The sequence below is a fragment of the Homarus americanus genome, unplaced genomic scaffold, assembly GCF_018991925.1.
Source record: "Homarus americanus isolate GMGI-L3 unplaced genomic scaffold, GMGI_Hamer_2.0 scaffold46583, whole genome shotgun sequence".
In the NCBI taxonomy this organism is placed as follows: Eukaryota; Metazoa; Arthropoda; class Malacostraca; order Decapoda; family Nephropidae; genus Homarus; species Homarus americanus.
This window is the reverse complement of record NW_024731675.1, coordinates 3,194,223-3,219,102: the sequence shown is the minus strand read 5'-3', so window position 1 is coordinate 3,219,102 and position 24,880 is coordinate 3,194,223. Positions and strand designations below refer to the sequence as shown.

General features: G+C 40.3%; 1 protein-coding gene across 4 annotated transcripts; it reads right to left on the bottom strand.

The window, feature by feature from the left end:
* Positions 1-52: 52 nt before the first annotated feature.
* LOC121867799 (FK506-binding protein 15-like) lies at positions 53-24,664 on the bottom strand. 4 transcript variants are annotated; one of them, XM_042367917.1, is made up of 18 exons: positions 24,533-24,664; positions 22,924-23,127; positions 21,821-21,965; positions 19,454-19,549; positions 18,372-18,533; positions 18,075-18,194; positions 16,902-17,061; positions 15,116-15,258; positions 13,852-14,070; positions 13,396-13,569; positions 11,456-11,709; positions 9,568-9,718; positions 7,200-7,574; positions 6,068-6,142; positions 5,698-5,778; positions 4,864-5,070; positions 2,585-3,325; positions 53-329 (listed from the first exon to the last, which is right to left on the bottom strand). In XM_042367917.1, exons 1-18 carry the CDS (start codon positions 24,592-24,594, stop codon positions 255-257), a joined length of 3,444 nt encoding a protein of 1,147 aa, XP_042223851.1. In that variant the 5' UTR covers positions 24,595-24,664; the 3' UTR covers positions 53-254. The 4 variants fall into 4 exon arrangements, with proteins under 4 accessions (XP_042223851.1, XP_042223853.1, XP_042223854.1 ...); XM_042367919.1 differs by having other exon boundaries at positions 2,959-3,325; XM_042367920.1 differs by having other exon boundaries at positions 3,145-3,325.
* Between the last annotated feature and the right edge of the window lie 216 nt (positions 24,665-24,880).

The window sequence follows — 24,880 nt, the reverse complement described above, 5'->3', positions numbered from 1 at the left end:
TAACTCTTTTAGGTGGATTTAACCCTTTGAGGATGATGGTTTAACCCTTTTAGGTGGATTTAACCCCTTGAGGATGATCGTTTAACCCTTTAAGGTGGATTTAACCCTTTGAGGATGATGGCTTAACCCTTTAAGGTAGAATTAACCCTTTGATGACGACAATTTAACCCTTCGAAGACGACAATTTAACCCACCAGCACTCAAAGGGTTAAAGGAGAATTTCACACAATCACTATCAATCCCACAATTCACAATCAGGAGAGCCAATCGTCGTTGTCATCATCTTCATCACTAAACAGGGGAGGTGTTGGGGGCCTCGGTCTCCACTCCTGTAAAATTAAGGACAATGTTAACACCGTGAAGAGAATTTTCTGACTCGATGAATTTATGTATATTTCTAAGATAAAAAATATATTCATTTGATGTATATATGAGACAAGACCTTTAGATGTATATACTGTATAATGTTTATGGGGACAGTGTATAATTGTATACTTTATTGTGTACTAGTTCAAGAGCCATTTCCTATACAGTGAAACCTCCATATATTCAGCTTCTCTCTCCATATACAGTAGTTCATTAGAAGGGGGGGAGGGTCTCACATCTAACAGACCCTCGAAATGACGGACTTTCATCTGTATATAATCCGTTAATCACAACTTCCTTATGACAAGACAATACTGCTATGTTGACTAAGATAAGGTGAAGATGCAGCTTGACCTGGCACCATTGCCCTGTTATGGAAGGCACCAAACACAGCAACTCAAACTAATTTAATCTTCCTAATTACATAATTATTCTGTAAAATTGTAATTCATGTTTATATTGATTCATAATGTATATTTATATAAGCAAGGTAGGTATAGTTTAACATGTATATAGGCAAGGTAGGTACAGGTACTCCTCGACTTAGGACCACCCGGACGCACGACCGCCCCAGTCGTACAAAAATTGTTTTCGATTATATATTTTCAAGACCCGACGTTAGTGATTGCGCTGTGTACTGACAAAGTTTTCGTTTGTAATTCACTTTAAAATGGCTGCCAAGCTTAAAAGTGAGAGTTTTGTGGTGCTGAGAAGAAAAAGAGACACCCATTTTAGATTTTCTATGTATTATTTAAGCATTTTCGACTTACGACCTGGGTTTGGGTCCCTAACTCCGTCGTAAGTAGAGGTGTGGCTATTAATTTTTTTACATTTATTTTACTACAGGGTCTAATTTTCTTCATTTTCTAATGTGGAACCATTAACCCAGACTCCTGGCTGTAAACATTAACAACAAGAGTGGTGTCCCATCTCCTCTTGTGTGCCCATGTTATTATTCATTTATATTGTATAAGTTGCATTCAGAAACATATTTAAAGAATATTGTTTGCAATTTTCATTAATTGTATTGTTTTGGGGAAAAAGAGGGTAAAAAACCACACAAAAGACATGAAAAGGTCACACTTGGGATCTCATTACTATTTCTTTATTTCAATGGTAATTAATGATTCGTGATACGCTGATTCACCTCACACTGCAGCATCGGACGAAACATTACCATCGTTATTCGAGGCTTTACTGTACTGTATTAAAATGTATCAATCGCTCTCATGCTTCCAAAAGCCAAATGAACCAAGAAAGGTACAGTGAAACCTCTATTTAATGGGTTATATGGAGAGTAATGTCCATTATATCGAGGGTCCGTTAGATGTGAATCCTCCACCTAACAGATAACACTGAGAAGAAGAATCCATTATATACAGACGTTTCACTAACATTTTTGCTTGATAAAATAGACAAACTTTTGGTGGCTAAAGTTTGTATTGTCTATTGACCAGGAACAAATCCTTTATTTAATCCATCTATAATGATGTTTGCTGGCAGTGGGTTGGTCAATCATGGTCTTGCCCCCTATGACTGGTGAGGGCAACATGTGTATAGGAGTGCAAAAGAGATCCCAAACACACCAAGGTAACTAAGTATATTAAAAAAAATATATAAAAATAATTAAAAATCCTAGGAATATTAGACAACTTAGTTTATTTCACCTGATGACTAAACACCCTCTAATATTACCGGGAAGGATTAGGTTAGTGTTTAGTGTGTTGATCGTTGGGTGAAATAAACCGGAGTGCCTAATCTTCAAGTGGTCTTAAAAATATCCAGTGCAAAAGTGTATCATATTATTATACAGGATAAACCAGGTCCCTGACACCACCACCACCACATTCTCAAGGGCCAGCAGTCTCAGCAAGGTAAGGGCACTGATGACTGATGGCCAAGCAAAGTTAAAATATAGATTACAAGTCGACCACATACAGTTAGCACCCAGTTTACGTAAGAACGACCACATACAGTTAGCACCCAGTTTACGTAAGAACGACCACCTGCACAGTTAGCACCCAGTTTATGTAAGGAAGGTTTTTTTTACTGCACTACCCTGCTCTACATACAGGCGGCAGCTACACCCAAAATATTAATGACCACATGCATGTAGTATTATTTTAGTAAGACATCAAAAGTGCAAAGCATTCGGCATCCCGGTTAGATTAAGTGAATGAGGAGGTCTTTCCCAGGCTTGAACAGTGTCGCCACTTACCCTCTCCATGGAGGAATCCCTTGAACTGTCAGACTTTTCAGGGCCTTTCATCCTTACTTCAGTATTATCCATATCAATAACAGGAACTTTGTGGTCTTTATCTTTGCCTTCTGTAGACTTCACTGGTTCTTCTTCATTCTCTTTAACTTGAATACCTCCAGCAGCCTCACTCTCCTCCTGCTGTGTCCCTAACCTACTGGGAGGGTCCAACTCTTCATCATTATTAATATCAAAATTACTGACTAACATTTGAGGACAGCTGTTGACAAGAATGGGTTCTGTGGACTGACTTATACACTGGGAACCTTCACCCTTGCTCTCTGCCTCACTAAATGACTTCTCTCCTCCGCCTCCTCCGACACACACACCCTCACCTGAATTCATCCCAGGTGTAGATTTTCCTTCATTTTCAACACCAGCTTCTCCTTCTCTCATCCCTACTCCCTCTGATGGTCCTTTATTTAAGTTAGGATTATCTTCACCCACACAACTTATCTTCACATCATCGGATAAACTGTTTGTGTTTTTCTGGTTGTATTTTATTGTTTGCTCTTTTGTACCTGAAGTTATTGTTGTTTCACTGTTCATCTTGTCCTGTGAGGCTGTGGAGTTGTCTACTGTGGAGTTGTTTGCTGTGGAGTTGTCTACTGTGGAGTTGTCTACTGTGGAGTTGTCTGCTGTGGAGTTGTTTGCTGTGGATTCCTTCTTCAGAAGCTCCTCTACGATCTGCAGTGTTGTGTCCTGTAGATACACAAACAATTATCAGCTAAGGCAAAAAAGAAGAGCAATTGTTAGTTAAAATTGACATAAAACTAGTCTCAGAAAATGGTATAAAGATAAACATGTAGATTGTGTGAATGACTGTATTTATCCCAGCAACATTGTCCTAACTTTGCCGCAAGTTAGGACAATGTTGCAGGTGTACCACAACGCTCGGGCTGGTCGGTGGCGAGATTCAGAGGATCGATGAATCAACACAAACAATGTCTAATGTCTTAATGGTACAATTATATATTCAATCATCAACTGCCATCAACTTCACATTCATTTTCTTGTTAGTCTCTGTACAGTAAGTGACGAGCGTATGTTACCGTACTGAGGTCACTGAAGCGATCACTTATAGGCATTAGTTTAGTGTTATCTTAATTCTACATAACTGGAACATGTAGATAATTTAGTGCTTCTTTAAATACTTGGAAATACATTGTTGGTTGAGGTATCTCTATCATACTATGTTTCTTTCCTTGCTCTATTTCTTCTCTCCTCTCTCTCTCTCTCTCTCTTTCCTCTTATTATCTGTCTTTCAATCTCTTTCTGGCTCACTTTTTTTACTCTATATATCTTTACATTTTTGTTTCCATGCAAAAACACTTAACACGGTAATGCACGCACGCACGCACGCACGCACACACACGCACATGCACACGCACACACTTTAACATCCTGAGATCATGTAAATCTCTTCCTTTTTTTTTTTAATAAGAAACAAATTTTAGCCAGAATTTGAATAATATTTTAAATTACCTCCATTAATTTTATGAAGAGTATTACCTACCCTCTTGATCCACAGCCTCTTAGCAAACTTGATAATATGGTCTGGGGCAAGACAATAGCTCTTAGGGTAAAGGTAATTTGTACAGGTCAGAGGTATGGAAGAGTTTCATCTTTAATATAATACGGATAGTGGATTAAAAAAAATATAATCTATACCTTTTGTGTTGAAATCAGAATTACAACGGTTACACCATAATGTAATCCTGGTCCCTCAACCCGTTTTCACGATAACACAAACAAAACGCAATTTATACACAAAACACGATTATTGTAACGACGAGTATTACCGTTGCTTTTGCTCGGGAGAAAAACATAAGAAAATCAAGGTAGAATTTTTCAATCATCAAGTGCAAAAAAAAACATGGAAAGACATCGTCACTATGAGGTGTTTAATCATTATAGTTTCCATATAATTTGGTCGCCAGCTCGAGGTGTGTGAGATAGATATGTTCTTAGGTCTCCACTTAAAGGGGTTAACTAATACATTAACTCCCTCTTTATACAACACATTAGGGGTGACGGTGGTAGACTGGTCGCACCGTGTCATAAGGTTTGATTCTCGGGAGGTTGTCACCGGGCACTGGGGGTTTCCTCCTGTACTAACTCTGGGCGAGGAAGCTGACGCAAATATGAGTCAAATTTTTAATCCCTCTGAAAACACATAGATAAATCCCACAATGTATACTATATATGTATCACCCATGAGAGATACATAGATACAATACCCTGATGACACCGAGCATGATACGTAGAACTTCGGCTCCCGGATACATCTCGTCGCCGGTGAACTGTGGCTTCAGGGTGCGGAAGACTGTGTTCATGACTTTCTTCACCGTGTCTACCACTTGTTGGGGACTACTGCTGCTGTTCTTCATACGATGGACGGTCTCCTCTAGCAAGATCTTCTCGGCTATTAGCTTCTGCACTTGTACCTGTGGAATATACAGAGCTTTAGCTACCTCAACACACACACACACACACACAGAGTATATGATTAAATTTACGGTAAGGTGTCCTGAAGAACTCTATTTAAAAATGATGTTTGTAATTATTATTTTGCCATCAGACCCAACGTACAATAACAAATACTGTTTATATGTGAAAGAGAAACTAGGCCCCATAGACCTGTTAGGGAGACTGAATATATCGCACAAGGTGGCAAGGTGGCCATTACTGTACTCAGGCTTCCAGTACTTCACCAACTTGTAAAATAATGGAAGATACTGTACAGACAATCCTCAGTTCTCAAACAACCTCTCTAAATACTACTGTACATGATTAATCTTTGCATCTGGGTATCAATTAATTATTTATATATAATTCCTTTAAAGGGATTTATTGATCTGGTTTACAAACACATTTTTTAGGAACTTATTTAGCTGGTAAACTGGGGACAGATTTTACAGTACAGTGTCAATATACAGTTGGGTGGAGAGGACGTGACCTGTGATGGGACTACTAACACTCAGGACAACTCAATAGTGTCACAACATGGTGGAATAGCACACCAAACATAGATGGCCACTATTAAGGTACTGTTATAAGGACAACTCACTCACCTCAAGTTCACTGTTGTTCTGGCTTCTCTGCTTCTCCAACTCAGAGCAGCTGTTTTGTAGCTGTTGAATTTCCTGCTTCAGCTGTTAAGAAGAAAAAATGTAACCCAGTATTTGTTAAAAAGTAAGAAAATACTAATATTTACTCTAAGAATCCTGTCTCATTACTCTTGCTATTAATTAAAGAATAATTTTCACCTGAGAATGTAAAGGACTTGTCATATACACAGTTCAGTATTATACGCCTGAATGACCTGACCCGACCCGACCCTGAATGAGTACAAGCTGTAATGGTATATTATGGAGTCAGCCACACCGTCTCACTTAACCTCCTTAGTAAGTCTCTAAGGTGGCACGCGCCGCATACACTTACCTCCTTAATCTGGGCTGCCTGTGTGTGAAGAACATCCTCTTGTCCACTGCTGTGCTCTTTGTCTTTTGCTAACTCCTAAAAAAAGAGGAAAATAAAACTACTGAATTAAAACACCGCCTCAGTCCGCTCTCAGACTCACTCCAGCTGGAGTTAAATTCAGTCTAGAGTCTCATACACGGGGGTACAAGTAAGTCTGATCAGTCATATTCAGTCTACATTCTCATACAGGGGGGTACAAGTAAGTCTGATCAGTCATATTCAGTCTACATTCTACAGGAGGGTACAAGTAAGTCTGATCAGTCATATTCAGTCTACATTCTCATACAGGAGGGTACAAGTAAGTCTGATCAGTCATATTCAGTCTACATTCTCATACAGGAGGGTACAAGTAAGTCTGTTCAGTCATATTCAGTCTACATTCTCATACAGGGGGGTACAAGTAAGTCTGTTCAGTCTTAGTGGTGGTACTGGAGGGGGAAGGGGGGGGACCTACTTAATGTTTTAGGTCTTTGGGTTAACAGTGAATCATTAAAATAGTGTCGACTGTTCTCTATTAACGACATAATAGTGATCTTGTAAATGCTTCCGATGAGGAGTAATTAAGTATCCAGTTAACTAGTCAATAACTTGTACTTCACCTTGTGTTTAGGAAATTCACCAAGACCATATGTACAATTGATACACGTTGACCAGGCTACAATTGTCCTCACTCTTCTATCCTTCCTCTTGTTAATATCTCACTACTGTTAATCTTGTCACACACACACACAAAAAAAGAGGTCAAACAAAGGTCATTATACTGCAGTACTTATATAAGGTCAAAGGTCATTATACTGCAGTACTTATATAAGGTCAAAAGTCTTTATACTATAGTACTTATATAAGGTCAAAGGTCATTATACTGCAGTACTTATATAAGGTCAAAAGTCTTTATACTATAGTACTTATATAAGGTCAAAGGTCATTATACTGTAGTGGTTATATAAGGTCAAAGGTCAATACATTACAGTGCTTATATAAGGTCAAAAGTCTTTATACTACAGTACTTTTATAAGGTCAAAGGTCATTATACTGAAGTGGTTATATAAAGTCAAAGGTCATTATACTACAGTACTTATCTATCCTCACTTACTTCCCCCACCTGCTGCTTCAGTGATTTAACCGTTGCTTCAGCCACCTGAACCAGACCCTTTAGTCTCTCGGCTTCAACTCGAGCATCACACAGCTGTTCCTCTGCCGATGTCTTCCCCTCGGTCGTAACTGACAACTCTTGCCGCAGCGTTTGTTTACTCCCCTCGGCAGCGGTGAGTCGGCTCTTCACGTTATCGTTCTCCCCCCGTAGTGTTTTGAGTTCCTCTCTCAGTTCGTCCACCTCTTTAACTAACTCCTGCTGCTGCGCTGTGTTCTGCTCCGCTCGTCTCCTCTCCTCGACTTGGATGTGAGATTTTAAGCCCTGGATCTCGTTTCTCTGGGTCTCTACGCTCCTCTGGGACTGAGACAACTCATCCTGTTACAAGAAGAAAATGACATCATAGTTCTGTATGTGATCTGGTGGCTGGTTAAATACTTCTCTATTCTTAATTAACATCATAGTTCTGTATGTGATCTGGTGGCTGGTTAAATACTTCTCTATTCTTAATTAACATCATAGTTCTGTATGTGATCTGGTGGCTGGTTAAATACTTCTCTATTCTTAATTAACATCATAGTTCTGTATGTGATCTGGTGGCTGGTTAAATACTTCTCTATTCTTAATTAACATCATAGTTCTGTATGTGATCTGGTGGCTGGTTAAATACTTCTCTATTCTTAATTAGCTTTAACTTAACCATTAATGATAAAACAAATCGATCATTAGACCCATAGTTTGGTTTGGTTGGGGTCTATTAGGTCTTGGACTGAGTGGCCTACCATACAACTACTGTACTGCCATTGGTTACACATACTGTAATACCCTCTCCTATTGGTTGGATTACACTATGTATCACTGTTACACATACTGTAATACCCTCTCCTATTGGTTGGATTACACTATGTATCACTGTTACACATATTCTCCTATTGTTACTTCATCTATAACATAGTTCAACTTCTTAGGCAGCAAATTGGGTAAAAATGCCTTTAAAATCTACTACACATAGACAAGGGATTCAGCTATACTTGCTCATGGTGGCCCTCTTTCAGGGGGGTACTTAGTGGGTGGCAGCTGCCCTGGGCACCAAGGTAAGGGGGGCGCCAAATTGCCTATGAATTGCCTGTACTGTACTATATTGTACTACTGCTACACTGGATAAGTTAATTCATAATCTCCAATTTATAAATACCGGGTATTAAATGTATTTATTATTAACACTTTTGTCAATATAACATTGTTTTGGTGGTGACTGGCAACCCGTCTGGCTGGGGCCCCCATGTGTCTGTTTGCCGCCGTCATTGACCAACTCATTAATCTTTGGTCACGTGTTGGAGCCGTAGACAGTGCGTACTGCCAAATTTAATCATATCAATGTGAGTTTGTCTTATTATTTATAGGATTCTCTCTCACTTGCTTACTGACCTTTCTTACTGGATTCAGTAAGATAATCTACAAAAAAAATTTTGATAATAAAGACACCATGCCTAATATTGTGCAGTCCACAAGACAAGCTGAGCTGTGCCTTTGGTTATTGTAAAAAGTTCATTTTAGTGGCTTTTCTTTCATGTGATTTTTATTGTCCGTGTTATTTTTGTGTGTGTGATTTATATTTATTTTATGTGATTTTCAGTTATCTTAGGATAACTAAATGTAGATTATGTGTGTTTTGAGCAGCATATTGGTGATTACTTATAGATAATTATTCCAGTTCTTGAAGTTGAATTGTTCAATCCTTGATACAACCATAAAATTACACATCATCATCAGTGTCTTAGCAATCCCTCATTTACTATTATGCTACATTATTTATATTAATTAAAATTTAGTTGATATAACTATTTGTGGTTGAAGTGTGGTTGTGGGGAGTGGAGGGGTTAGTGGTGGTGGGGAGCCTTAAAGGGAGGGGGGGCGCCAAATTCAGCCATTGCCCTGGACGCCATCAAGGCTGGTTACGGCCCTGCCCTCTTATGACCTTTAATTTAGGAGAGTTTGGGGAAAGATCCTTCTAGTACACACACAGAAAAGGAAAACAAATTAAAAAGGTACACAGAACGACAGTAATATTTGGGCAGCTTGAGGCAAAATCTTTACGAAGTTTGGAAGTAATGCTCCTGAAAGAACTGTAATAATTTTTGTGTGGTAATGATCAATAAATATATAGCTGGTGGGAGAGTTAGCACCATGAGTATAGGCCCTCAGACTTCAGTGGGCATCCAGCAGAAACAACTGACCTGTATAGTGACACCCTCAGTGATTTAGATTTGTTTTATACCTATTTTACCTTCATTAATGGTAACTAAGAAGAGGCGGAACATATGACACAATCCAATGATACTGTGAAAGTTAGGTTAGGTTAGGGACTAACCTGTAAAGACTTCAACTGCTGCTGGGTTATGGAGAGCTGGGCAGTGATTGAAGATTTCTCCTCTCTCAGACTCAGGACCTCTGATAGACTGATGCTGGTACCTGCTTCTTGTTGTTTTGCTATCAGCATGTCTGTCTTCTCTTCCAATAACCTGTTATAAGATGGGAGTTTGAGTTTTGTTTCAATTTTTCGGGGAATAGCCCACCCAGGCACAGGTCATCGACCCACAACAGGGCCGGGGGGAAATAGGAGTAAAAAGAAATTATAAATAGAAAACAAAATGACTATGTTAACCTACATCACGAAGATGCCTGAAAACCAGCTTTTTGAAGTGAGACAGATTGTATGAGTATGGAAACACAGAAGAAGACAGAGCATTCCACAGTGTGAGGAAAGAAGGAGGTACTATAACAGGTTATTCTAGTGTGACTGACATCCACAGAGAAACGGTGGGCACCGCTGGCAAGACGTGTGTTACGAGCCCACGGCCTTGCCGGCGGTACACAGGATGCCAAATCCACTGAACAATGCCCGTTAAAGTACCTGTAAAAGAGAGACAGTAAAGCAACATTGTGGCGAAGAGAAAGGGAAGAGAGATTGTCGACTAAAGGAGGAGAGTTAATAAGACGAAATGCCTTTGATTCCACCCTATCTAACAGAAGAAGAGCCACCCCAGATATGAGAGCAGTACTCCAAGTTAGGAAAAATGATTCCCTTATATACTTGAAGCAACTGCTCAGGAGTGAAGTAGCTATGGCATCTGTACAGCATTCACAGTAAACTCTCTCTATAAAGTAATGGACACAGTATACCCTCTCAATACAGGCAAAGGTTAACACACTTCCTGGTCTTTCCTAATGCAGAAAAGAATGAGATCTGGAGCAGAATACTAGTAAGCAAATGTCAGAGTGGCATGAACCTGCAGGTGATAACTTCGGAGAAACGATCAGGTAAATTCAACGATGTGTAATGGAGCGCCACACCAGAGTACAAGAATACCAGTGTGGTGTTAACGTCTGAACCGCTTGTATGTGTCGAAAGAAGCAAGGACCAGCAAGTGATAACCTTAGCGAAGCGAACTAGCGAGGCGGTACTTTTGATAGTTGATGAAATGTTTTGATTTACGGGGAGAACTACAGTGTGTGTGGTGAAGTGAATCATGTGGAAATTCAGCATCATTGTATTTAGATTTTACCTGAATATATTATAGTTTTGATAATCAGGACGTGTTATTGACCTTCCTATTCCATTCCTCCTGCCATTCTACAGTGTTTCATGAGCTGGATGTCACTTGGGAATGGGAGTTAGCTCTTAACTCATTCCTAACCCGAGAAGATAAAGCCGTCAAACTTTTGTGACGTGAAAACAACAGCGAGCGACCAAACAAGCTGGTACAATGGCAGCAGACAATGAACGAATGGGTGTCACGATGCTAGGGTTTGAGGAGATAGACTGCGAGATACATCGGCCAATCATAGGCATCCTGGCCATTGGGGATGTATGTAGCTTATCAGTACAGCCACTATTTTAAAATGACTCCGCGCTACATATGATACCTGACCACTAGTGCTGTCGTTCATCTCACATCAGTCACCACTCACAGGCTGGTCTTTACTGATATACAAATTGACGAAGAGGCTGTAAGATATGACATTAGAACCCAACAAGAGACTATGTAGTGTGTAGAGCTGCCACCAGGTAACCTTGTCGAACTAATGTGAAGGGAAACATCACAGCAATGCAAATATGGAAAGGCAACAAGAGAGAGGAAATGAGGAAGAGAATATATTGCCATCATGTAGTACAACAGTAAGAGAGGCCAGGCTACCATCATGTCAACTATCATGTATTACAGCAGGATATAGATCTATTATACTGAGTAACTGACTTTTGATTCTTCTGAAGCAACTGAGTCACTGATGCATTAAGAGAGGCAATCGCTGTCTCCTTATCCCCTAATCTTGTTTTCATTTCGTCGTTGTCGCTGACGATCGTTGTGATGTGCGTCAGGAGACCGTGAGGATCCACGCCTAGAGCCGAGTTGTGTGCGAACTGATCTTGGTAGTAGGGCGCCATTCTGGAAGGCACGACGGCAGACTGGAATGCGCTGCCGCTACCTTGTTGTTGCTCCAGCTTCTCGATCTATAGAATAATAATAATGATCCCGATAAAGTAAATAAATAAATAAAAACAAAACACACACGAGTATATTTCTTAAGTGAACAATTTCTAAATATACTACAGGGTGTCCATAAATGATTACCCTAAACACAGTATGATCTCGTGTTATAATCAGGGTAATCATTTATGGACACCCTGTATATTCTTAACTACTTGAACTGTCTTGTGTAAAAGGTACTTATCTCAATTACAATCTTACAATTAGATTTACCTGACTCACAAGGTCAAAATGAGAGGTATTCCTGATTTACCTGGCTTACTAGGTTAAAATGAGAGGTATTCCTGATTTACCTGACTCACAAGGTCAAAATAAGAGACATATTCCTGATTTACCATTTATACCAGGACTGCACTCCTAGATAAGCCAGGTACAGTATAAACCAAACTAATGTAGACTGTAACAAGTTTCCATTGTATCATTGTGACATTTTCATTTGAGCATTTATGCATTATTTATGACCTACGATGTGATATAAATAACCTAACCTAACCTAACCAAACTACTGAATGTTTCTTTACTATCTACAACAGTTGACATTGTGGAACTATATGACAAAATATAAAAAGGAAGAGATTTTTTTTACACACAACACTAGTATGTCTTCTGGCTGATGGTGAGGCCATAGTGGTTACTTCCACGGCTATATTGTAATACTCTTATCACATTGTGTTTTGTTACAGCATAAAATATACAGTAAACCCTCGATAACTTGGCATTTGATAACTCAGAATTTCATATAACTCAGTATTTGATAACTCGGAATTTCACATAACTCAGTATTTGATAACTCGGAATTTCACATAACTCAGCATGGATTTGGTCTAGGAATATATTAGTATAACTCGGGAAATGTCGAGATATATAAAATTATCTGGGAAAATCTGGGCATATCTGGCCACCTGTGTCACCTACCATGCCTCTGTGTCACCTACCATGCCTCTGTACCAAACATAACACAATATTGAATGAACTACAGTTTGTATGGCTGGATATATCCCAAATAATTTATATATCTGATGAAACTTGATATAAATACACACAATCCGCGAGGGGGGGGGGGTAAAACAGGGGAACAGCCACTGGACTTAAGAGTGAATTTAACTCATCTCAACGTCAACTGTCAACAGATGTCAGCGCTGTTTGTACATAACCAACAAAAGCGTTTCTCACACCCACGAGCAGATTATTAAATACTTTATCCACTAACTTAGCATTTTCCTGTCTTGTGTTGTGACAAGATCTAAGTAATAATATATACTACTAAGAAGTCCTGTAGAGGTTTAACATTCTCATCCTCTGTCAACAAGCATCAAGAAATTTGGTGCAAATGAACGAAAATCTCGACGTCTGTCTCTGGGTCAATAGAGATCCGCCAAATTAATCGCAATAATTACCAATTAAACTGCACATTATTTGTCTATTAACATATCCAGACATAGTGGAGGTGCCAGACAAACCAGCACAGAAGTAAGAGGTCCGCTGTGGTAGCATCTTGGCCATATGACAATTTTACCTGAAGTAGTTCCTGTGATAGTATTTCTTCATAACCATATAAACACCAACCAGGTAAATGTAAAGTTGTTTATATGTGAATCGAGTCCTTGTGAATCTGATATAAAGAAAAGTAACCCCTGGATAACATTTACCTTGCCCACGAGACAGTCAATCTTATCCGACATCTTGGACACGGATATTTTCAGCTCGGTGTTCTGTGATCTTGTCTCGGAGAACAAGAGAGAGAGAGTTGGGTCAGAGGCTGGAGGAGTGACCTGTGGTGCAACTGGAGCTGCTGCCGCCATTGGTGAGTATCCCGGAGGAGCCTAGAATGTATCAAAACTCAAGTGGAACTCAAGTGGAACTCTACACATCACATTTATAATAGCCAAATAGGGTGGAGGGTAGTGAGGTAGTGGGTGGAGGGCAGAGGGTGGTGGGTGTAGGGTAGAGGGTGTAGGGTGTAGCGTAGTGGGTGTAGGGTACAGGATGTAGGGTATGTGTGTGTATGTGGGTGGGAACAGTGGAGAAAGTCAGGAGTGACACACACACACACACACACACACACACACACACACACACACACACAGCTAGCAACATCATCTTACCACCATGGTCTGTTGTTGCCACGGAGATGACTGATATACCACCAGCTGCTGTGGATGAGCAGAGAGGTGAGCAGGTCGAGGGGCCGGCTCAGGTCTCCGGGAGTCAGAGCGCGTCGACGGGGCTCTCGATCTTACCGCAGGAGTCGCCTCTAACTCCTCCATCGACCCGGACATTGAGTCGCTGTGACGTCTCGTGTTCTTTCGTCGGGAGATTTCTTCCTGTTTGTTAAAGAGGAAGAAAATAGATCGGAGAGACTGTATTTATGCTCGGCCATATCAGTACAGTGGTCCCTCGGTTAACGAACACAATTCGTTCTAGAAGGTCATTCGTTAACCGAAAATTTTGTTAACCGAAACCATTGCAGTAATGTACACTTACTTTGAGGTGTGTATGTGGAAGGCTCCTGGTTGATGATGATGATGATGGGAATTAGAATGGGGGTGGAGGAGAAGGGAGAAGAGAAGGAGGTGGGGGTGAAAGAGAAATTACCCCATGCTTGATGCCGTCATTTCACCCATAAAATTTTAAGTTCACTTGGTGTAATTCAAGATTACTTTCTTTAAATCAACACTGCACTGCACTATATATTGTCAATATGTTAAATAAATTTCAGAATGACCAATAATTGTACTGTAAAAACATAATAATACTCTGTGTTCAAGAAAGCCACAAGCAAGATGTTTCCTCCACTGAACAGAGATACAAACTGAGGCCTTGGTGGGTGAGTGAAGTGGCTGATGGGTGCACCAAAAACTAGTTCCCTGTACTGCAATTATGTTAAATAAGTGTTAAAATGACTAAAAAATTTAATATAAAACTTGGAAAATTATTGAATAGTACAACCTTCTTGATATTTACTCCACTTTTAACTCCACTTAGAACCGATTTCTGTATTGGCGGACTAATCTTCCAGCTGGTGAGCAAGCCAAAGCATGTCGAAACATTTTCGTAAGAATTTCGTTAACCAAATTTTTGTTCGTTAAACGAAATGAAGATTCTTATGTAAGGTAATTCGTTAACCGAAATTTCGTTAACTGAGGGACCACTGTAGTCTTATTATTATCGATTCTTTATCTGTATTTTTCCGGCTAACTAAACTGTTTCAATTCAACTGATGTGATAAATAAAATAAATCACAAAAGATATGTAATCAGTGCCAACAAACTATTAATTAATTACCACATACATGTAATCACTTATTGTACTTGTTATTATTAGATTACATTAATGACGGACCGTTACTTACGACACATAGATACTTACCACCTCACTTTCTGAGTCAGTTGCCAGCGAACGGCTCGTGGCCGGTCTAGAGGGAAGTAAAGGCTGGCCGACCCGCGCCATACGGGAGACGAGGGAAGCCTTGGTCGACGAGCCGACGTCGTCTTTCACCTGTCCACCTGGATCTGTTGAATGTTGGACCATAATAAAACTTAATACATTACAGTGCTATAAGTATGTGACACAATGGTGACTACAGATCCATCAGAACTGTAAGATGAGCTAGTTGGTACAATAAACAAACGGTGAATGAGAGACTATACAGTCGACCCTCGTTAATTCGGACTAATAGGGGGGGAAGGGTGTCCGTTTTAGCCGATTGTCCAAATTAACTGATTTTGGGGTTAATATTGCATAATATTGCATTATACATTTATGTGTATGTTTATTTGAGTGCCCCATCACAGGAGTCCGTTTTCTCTCACTTCAGGACGCCTGAGTCGTCCGTTTTCTCTTAATCTTAGAGTGCACCAGAGACTTCATTATTCCTTAGAAGTGACACAGAATTTGAAATTGCAACCCCAATTACAACTGGGACAATCCCAGAACCAGAAATTTGATACGGACAGTTCAGGTTTCGTCCAAATTATCCGAAATCTGGATTAAAGGGGTCCGAATTAACGAGGGTCGACTGTACAGTGTTACTCTGCTCACCAACTTTATCTCCTACAGTACCGGGAAAAGAGATCGCAGCAGTGAGAAACTTTCACCTTTTTTTATATCAATTATGGAGAAGAAAAAAACTGTAGCTGTAAGGAGCGGTGGATGAGTCGACACAACACTTGCCTACTGCTAGCCAAGAGTGCCCTAGTTCACCCAGCCATAAATATATACTGTACCTGACTTTACAGTGGGATAAGTGAAGGCAATCAGGTACAGTGCTTATCACCTGGCTGTATTCTCTAATGGATCAACAGGAGTATGAGACCCACTTCTCACTGCAACCTTTACATCTACACTTTAAAATATTCTATCAAGTCCAAAACTACATTGAAAGTGTGAGGCAATAATCCAATGTAGTATTACAATAACTGGTTGAAACTTCTATAGTCATCAGAATCTGTTTTATATGTATTTGAAAAGACATAAAAAAAAAATGAATCTAGAATAATTTCACCATTTTGTCTGCTGGGAATACTCACCCAAGAAGTACTAACCAAACAATATTAATAAAATATTCTAATACTCAAATAACATTGTCTCTAAGCTTAACTAAACATGAAATAAATAACAAAAATCAAACTTTCATAAAATACTCAATAACTCAGATTTTTTTTCTACCTCAATATATGCTGACTTAACACAGAGCTTTGATAATAAGGGAGAGAAATATATTGTTAAATTAATCCACCTGGCAATTTTAAGAGACTGAAGAGTGAATAAGAAAAGTTGTGGGGCAATTATCAATGTATTTCCTAGAACTTTAAAATAATTCCACATGAAGTATTGTATTTTATTGTATTGTATAATTTTCTAGACCCGCAACGTGTAACCATGTCAAGTAGTTGATCCAGTGTCTGACTTATTCAGACATCCATAAGAGCATCATTTACCCAACTGTAGGGTGTCCAAGAAAGATGTCCCTGCCTCCTGCCTCCTTCCAACTTACAGTGTCTCAGGGAGCAAGCAGGGAGGGAGGCACGGAGCAGGGAGGAAAGGAGGAGATTTATGAACACTGGGGGGGGGGAGAAATCATTGTACTCATCTCACTGTCATTGTATTTGTCTCACCATCATTACATTACAGAGCCCAGCCATCACACAGGTACCTTGGGGCAAGTGCTCTAAACTTCCCGATCCAATGGAGTTCTTTTCCTCCCGTTGCGCCTGTTGAGTGTCCACGTGCGGGGTGCTTCTTCCCGATTGGTCCCCTCCCCGTAGTTTGACGCGTTCTACCGTCACGTCGTACATCAACAGACCATCACCACCCTGTTGGTACACGTGGATGGAAACTGTTAACTCCGTGTCTATTGAATATTAGGTTTGTCTGTTCGATTATTTTTCTTCTTTTTTTTTAGCTTAATCTAATCAAATCCAACATAACACTAATTCTACCTACTGTAATCTAACCTAACCTAATTTAACCTCATTCAACTTACCCAACCAACCTAACCTAACTTAACCAAACCCAACCTAACCTAACTTAACCCAACACAACCTGACCTAACCTGACCACCAATCACACATTCCTCACTACTCAAAACAACTCTCTCTCTCTCTCTCTCCACACAGCCAACCAGTATCTATCGTCAAACTCTTCGTCCTGGATGAGGGTTAAATTTTACGAGAAAATCCAATGAAGAGGAGAGTTGTTTTTATTAAGTCTTATTGTGTTCATACTAGTGATAATGGATCAACCGAAACCCCGACCATTTGGAATTTTAGTCTTTACGTATGGAAGATTAGCCCCCACCCCTTCCCCCCCACTTTCAATTGTTTCAGGATGGTTAGGTTAGGTTAAGTTGTTTTAAGGGAGGAGTGGGTGGGGGACTTCAAGTGAGCATTTCTGGGGGGAGCTAATGTTCAGGTTGGTTAAGGGGGTGAGAAGGATTTCAGGTGAGTATTTCTGGGAGGGGTGGTGCTAATTTTCAGCTTCCTTAATCCATAAAGGCTAAAATCGCAAAAAAATGGTCTTGCTTGCGGTCTCGGCTATAACAAGACTGGTACGCTAGATACAGTTACATGAGGAATCTTGTCCTGAATCTGATCTGTCATCGTTACTGCATAAATCACCTGAGTTTTGAAAATAAGAGCAAATATTGATCTTTCTCGAGTACGGTGAAACCTCTCTCCTTCGGCCGTGAGATGGGGGTTTCACGAAGCCCTCTCCCTATGTATTATACAGGGTTCTTACTGGAGATAAATGATACCCGATAGATTAGATCATACACTGGAAACTCTCACTTAGCTTGGTGCATGGAGACAAGACCACAGTACTGTACCTTAGCTTGGTGCACGAAGATAAAACGTCGAGTATTTTTTTGTGCACCCATCACTCCTCCCTCCCAGGTGCCAGCAACATCTTTTAGCTTGATACGATGGCCGGCCTTAGGTTCCTCAATCTAAAAGGCGGTGAAGTGCGAATTAGCATTAATATAAAGTTATGTTTATAATGAGATTAGTGCCCCCCCTCCTCCTCCTCTCTGTCTCCCACACGCTTTATTTCACCTGATTATTAAACACCCTAAACCCGCCCCCACACCCACCCACCCCCACACCCTAAACCCACCCCCACCCACCTCTTGATTCTTCTTCCCATTCATGACGCTCCACATGGACACCACCACTTGAGTTTGGTCTCCCTCTCGTAATGACGGTCCTTCACCCGCAGTCACATCCTGTATCACCTGAGCACCGCCACCACCCATACCCAGCCCCGCCAGTGCTCGACAAACTCCAATCTGAAAGTTAGAAATTTACTACGTCAAGGTCTGGGTAGGAGTTAATATTATCATTTATTTAACTACAGAAGGATAAATCTGAATACAATGTTCTATTTATAAAGTAAGTTTGTTCTCCTGGTTCTTATGGATGGATAACACGGTAGGAAAATGATGAAAGAAAGGAGGGAGATGAGGGAGAACAGTACAAGGCAAAAGGTGGAAATGACAAGAATAGAATGAACCAAATGTAGAAATTCTCCTCACTCTCACACAGTTAACCTTCAACTTCCTACCACAGAACAGTACAGTGTAAAAATTAAATTCTTGACACAATAGTCTACTGTACCGTCCCACAGCTAACAAACAGTATAGACACTGAGGACAATGGTAAGTGATAAGAAAATACAGATTAGTGTTCATAAGACAACTGCAGCATCCATGTTAGCCGGAACAATCGGTGCAGAGCTCTTCCGGGAATGAGAGATTTCCGGGTAGCGAGACGACTCTCTCAAACCCAGAAAAAATCCTGGAATTTTTCTGGGCACTGGGAAAAGTTTCTCGGAATTTTCCAGAAATTGTGTATTATCCACAGTACAGTATTTCATCCTCAGAATTTGCTCTCACACCCGGAATAAAAATTTGCTAAGAGTTTCAGGAATTTTTTCAGAATTTTCCAGAAAATGTGCTTCTTGGAAAATCATTCCCAAACCCAGTCAATCAGAAGGTCAGTCAGTCAATTAGAAAGTCAGTCAGTCAATCAGAAGGTCAGTCAATCAATCAGAAGGTCAATCAATCAAACAGAAAGTCAATCAGAAGTGGTATCCATCAGTCCATCAGAAAGTCAGTCAGAAGTCATATCCATCCATCAATCAGTAAGTTGCATCCATAGAGCTAACAGACGCTCCTGGAGCCTGGACACGGAAGGCTTGGAAACATACCTGCGTAACAAACTCCACGTACTGGGCCCCCTCGAGCATGATGGACCAATTCCTCTGTTGGTCGTCGGTGAAGCTCCCGTAGTTATTTGGCTGTACCTGTTGGGGTGTAGTGTGTCTCTGAGTAGTTTATACACATGGATACATATATACGCTTAACTCACAAAATATACAATACACAAGCATATACGTAACATACATATATCTATACACATATATATATACAGTATTGTATTCTCTAACAAAGCACATATACATTCTCTCACAAAACACACACACAAAAAAAACACACATACATGCACATACACTCACATAAACACACAAGCACACACATACTGTACACACACACTAAAAACCTAGAACACACAAACATACATCACATACATACACACACACATACATAGTCTAATTAAATGGTCAAATATAAATTATTTTCCCAGTTTTAAACATTAAGAAAAACTAATAGAACTCCATTAAAAAGCAATATACTGTATATATTAAAACTGAAGAGGAACCCAAAATACTTTATTGACAAGCTACACTGAAACCTTTATTTAATGGAGTACAGGGTGAGGAAAGTCCATTATATTGAGGGTCCATTTGATGTGAAACCTCTATCTAACAAAGCTATATAGAGATGAAAGTCCATTATATCAAGGGCCCATTAGATGTGAAACCTCCATCTAATAGGGGTGATGGTTGGGGGTGGGGGTGATGGCTGGGGGTGGGGGTGATGGTTGTGTGGGGTGATGGGGTGGGTGGGGGGTGGGCTGAGGGGGGTGGGGCTGGGGCTGGGGGTGAAGGTTGGGGGCGGGGCTGGAGGTTTGCTTAATGGCTGTGGCCCCTTTTTGTTATGAGAATAAGCTTTTGGTGTACAGTAATTAAGTAGTTTATTTCTGATAAAGTTTTTACCCAACTCTTCACTAATACTAATTTGCCCAAGGAAAGAAATATATTCATAATTTTTTTTTAACAATCCTAAAATAACCAAATACAGTAATATCGCCCTTAGCCGGAATCCCTCATACCCGGAACTCTCCGACAGCCGGAATTGAAATTTTCTCGGAAGATCATTTTTCCGTGGGGGACATTTTCCTGAAAATTCGGAGAAAAATTTCCCGATACCCGGAAAATTCTGGAGATGGGGGAGTTTTATCCAGCTTTGAGAGAGTCGTCTCGTTACCCGGAAATCTGTCATTCCCAGAAGTGCTCTGCACCAATTGTTCTGGCTAACGGAGATATCACTTATGAAAATCTTGCCGAAGCCATTAAACAAATATTAACTGGTGGGGGTGGGGGGGGGGGCTTAATCAAGTAAACAAGCCGGCCAAGGACTCGGAGCGCCCCCCCGTCCAACCATCAGACAATGGCTCATACGGCAATGTTTTAACCTTATTACAAGTGTCGATATTAGCCTTTAAACTGTGGCAAGACCTATACACACACACGCACACACACACACGCACACACACACACACACACACACACGTGCACACACACACACACCACTCATTTCCCGCGGAGACATATAAAAGTGTGCGTTGTTCCCGTGTTTTGTTTTAGATCTGAGAGAGAGGTTTCCCGGCCTCTGGTTTCCCCCCTGTACTAACACTGGATACACCAACCAACCGCACCAATGGCTAGTAAACTTATAAGTGGTGAAAATTATAAAAAACAAAAGAATAAATTATCAATAAATACTGTACTAATCCTCCCTGGTGGCTAATAACTTAACCCAACACCACACACCCATAACTTCTACCTTGTCAGTCAAAACAAGAATTAGGGCTGATATCCCCAACTGAACTTCAAGTCAACTAGGTTCAACGCCAATATAAAACAACTAATTTATAACTCTTGGGTTGTAATAAACTCAATACAACTTATCTTCTGTTGTAGATGGTTCGTGTTTTTCCTTTACAGTGTATTGTTTTGTATTAGTTATCAGAGCCTTGGCTGACTGGTCTTAGCAATGCCTTTTAGGGGTGTGTTGAGTACTGCTTTTGTAATGTTGGTTATTTTTTTTCTTTTATGGGAAATAGCCCACCCGGATGCAGTCTTCATCCGTGTGTGTACTCGCAGATGGATGCAGCCTTCATCCGTGTGTGTACTAGCAGATGGATGCAGTCTTCATCCATCTGCATATTAACAGTACGGTAAAACCTCCATATAACACACACTTCTCTCCAAGTAGTTCATTACATGGAGGTTTCACATCTAACGGACCCTCGATATAATGGACCTCCACATCTAACGGACCCTCGATATAATGGACCTCCACATCTAACGGACCCTCGATATAACAAAATTTCCTCTCCATGGAATCTGATATATCCAGGTTTCACGGTACAACACGTTACCAACTCTTACAGTAAAGACAAAGTGCTGATGTATCCTGGCCCGAGTGAGGTGATCCTGCTTAGAACGATAGATCAACAACTGGAAATTCTTCTCCACACAGTTGCCCACGATGCAGCACATGGCTCGACCCTGAGACTGTGCCGCACCGTTCACACTGAAAATGAAAAATGACGATTCTGAGACCATGGGAGGGGTGAGGGGGGGGAATGGTTGGTTAGGTTTGGTTAAGGTTAGGTGTGGTTATGTTAGGTTTAGGTTAGGTTAAGTCTAAGTTGGTTGATTCATCTGACCTATCCTGATTGTCTTATAATGTACTATACTTTCAGACTTTTCTTTGGTTGATTCATTAGTCTTTTTACTTTTAAACTTAACCCCATCGTCTCACATGTTTTGTATATCATTTTACTTTTATCCTCTACGCCACCAATCGGCTCGTTAGCAACACACACTGCGATCTATTTCATTCACTAAATCCCATGAAGAAGGTGATCTATATTAAAGTGAACTATAGAGCCATTAACTTCTGCAATATTTTTCAGAGCTTTTGTTTTCAACTTTTGTTCCTGTGTTAATAGACAAATAAAAGACCCTGTAATTTCTTCCCTTAACTCAAACTATTTTAATGTCAAGCTTCAAGAAACAAGTTAGTTATTTTTTAGGATATATTTAATGTATAGTAGTTAGGTTAGGTTAGATAAGATTAGTAGTTAGTGGTTAGGTTAGATTAGGTTAGTAGTTACGTTAGGTTAGGTTAGATTAGGTTAGTGGTTAGGTTAGTTATTTTTTGTATATATTTAACATACAGTAGTACGGTTAGGTTACTTATTTTCAGGATAATTTTAACATACAGCAGTTAGGTTAGGTTTAAGTTAGGTTAGGTTAGACTAGGTAATGTTAAGTTAGGTTAGTTATTTTCAGAATCTATTTAACATACAGTAGTTAGGTTAGGTTTAAGTTAGGTTAGGTTAAACTAGGTAATGTTAAGTTAGGTTAGTTATTTTGGTTGGGTTAAGTTAGTTAGAGATATATTTAACACACAGTAATTATGCTTATACTCCTCAAGTTAAACCAGGTTGTACAATACAAGATGAAGCAACATAACTCGTACTCACTATAAATACACATGAACACGAGCGGCAATCAGGACTGTTGGGGCCTGTGGTGTACTCTGCTGTGATGGGGATGCTGTGCCGGTACTCTTGGCCTTGGTACTGTCAACTGAGTCCGTAGAGTCCGCTCGAGGCTGCTTCGGTGCCACGTACTTCAGGTTGGAGGGCTTGTCGGACTTGCCACCAAATAATGAGGATAATCTGGAACTGGGAGAGAGACAGTACAGTGTATACAGTATATAGAAGGGCTACACTGTTATACTGTACCACCAACACTGTACCACCAACAATGCATTAGTCTTACTGATGGTGTCTCACTACCACACAGCCTAACAACCAGTGGTTCAGTCGTTCACTAAGTTTCAACCACTACAACTTCTCGTGAGTGGTCCTGTTAACATACACACTGTGGTCCTGTTAACGTACACACTGTGGTCCTGTTAACGTACACACTGTGGTCCTGTTAACAAACACACTGTGGTCCTGTTAACATACACACTGTGGTCCTGTTAACATACACACTGTGGTCCTGTTAACATACACACTGTGGTCCTGTTAACATACACACACTGTGGTCCTGTTAACATACACACTGTGGTCCTGTTAACATACACACTGTGGTCCTGTTAACGTACACACTGTGGTCCTGTTAACATACACACTGTGGTCCTGTTAACATACACACTGTGGTCCTGTTAACATACACACTGTGGTCCTGTTAACATACACACTGTGGTCCTGTTAACATACACACTGTGGTCCCAGGTAACACACTGTGGTCCTGTTAACATACACACTGTGGTCCTGTTAACATACACACCGTGGTCCTGTTAACATACACACTGTGGTCCTGTCAACATACACACTGTGGTCCTGTTACATACACACTGTGGTCCTGTTAACATACAACACACACACTGTGGTCCTGTTAACATACACACTGTGGTCCTGTTAACATACACACCGTGGTCCGTTAACATACACACTGTGGTCCTGTTAACATACACACTGTGGTCCTGTTAACATACACACTGTGGTCCTGTTAACATACACACTGTGGTCCTGTTAACATACACACTGTGTCCTGTTAACATACACACTGTGTCCTGTTAGTGGTCCTGTTAACATACACACTGTGGTCCCGTTAACATACACACTGTGGTCCTGTTAACATACACACTGTGGTCCTGTCAACATACACACTGTGGTCCTGTTACATGTGGTCCTGTTAACATACACACTGTGGTCCTGTTAACATACACACTGTGGTCCTGTTAACATACACACTGTGGTCCTGTTAACATACACACTGTGGTCCTGTTAACATACACACTGTGGTCCTGTTAACATACACACTGTGGTCCTGTTAACATACACACTGTGGTCCCGTTAACATACACACTGTGGTCCTGTTAACATACACACTGTGGTCCCGTTAACATACACACTGTGGTCCTGTTAACATACACACTGTGGTCCTGTTAACGTACACACTGTGGTCCCGTTAACATACACACTGTGGTCCTGTTAACATACACACTGTGGTCCTGTTAACATACACACTGTGGTCCCGTTAACATACACACTGTGGTCCTGTTAACATACACACTACCTTGGTGTTGAGGCCGGGGTGAAGTCCTCGTCATCGTCATCATTGGGGTCATTAAAGAACATGTTGAAGGGCTGACAGAGACTCCTTGTTTACTGTACACCCACCAGCTGATACTGTCTGTCTGTCTCTCACATGACACCCCTAGGCTACACCGCCCTGATTTAAGTAATAATTAATTCATATTAACTATATTATTTATAGTAGTAGTAATAACTTCAGTATTAGAATAATCAATGTAGTAATATTAATGAACGATAATAATATTTACTAATAATTATTTTTATTTTATAATAAACTAAAAGTAATCATACTTTATTTTTATAATAATTAAAGTAATTAATCATAACT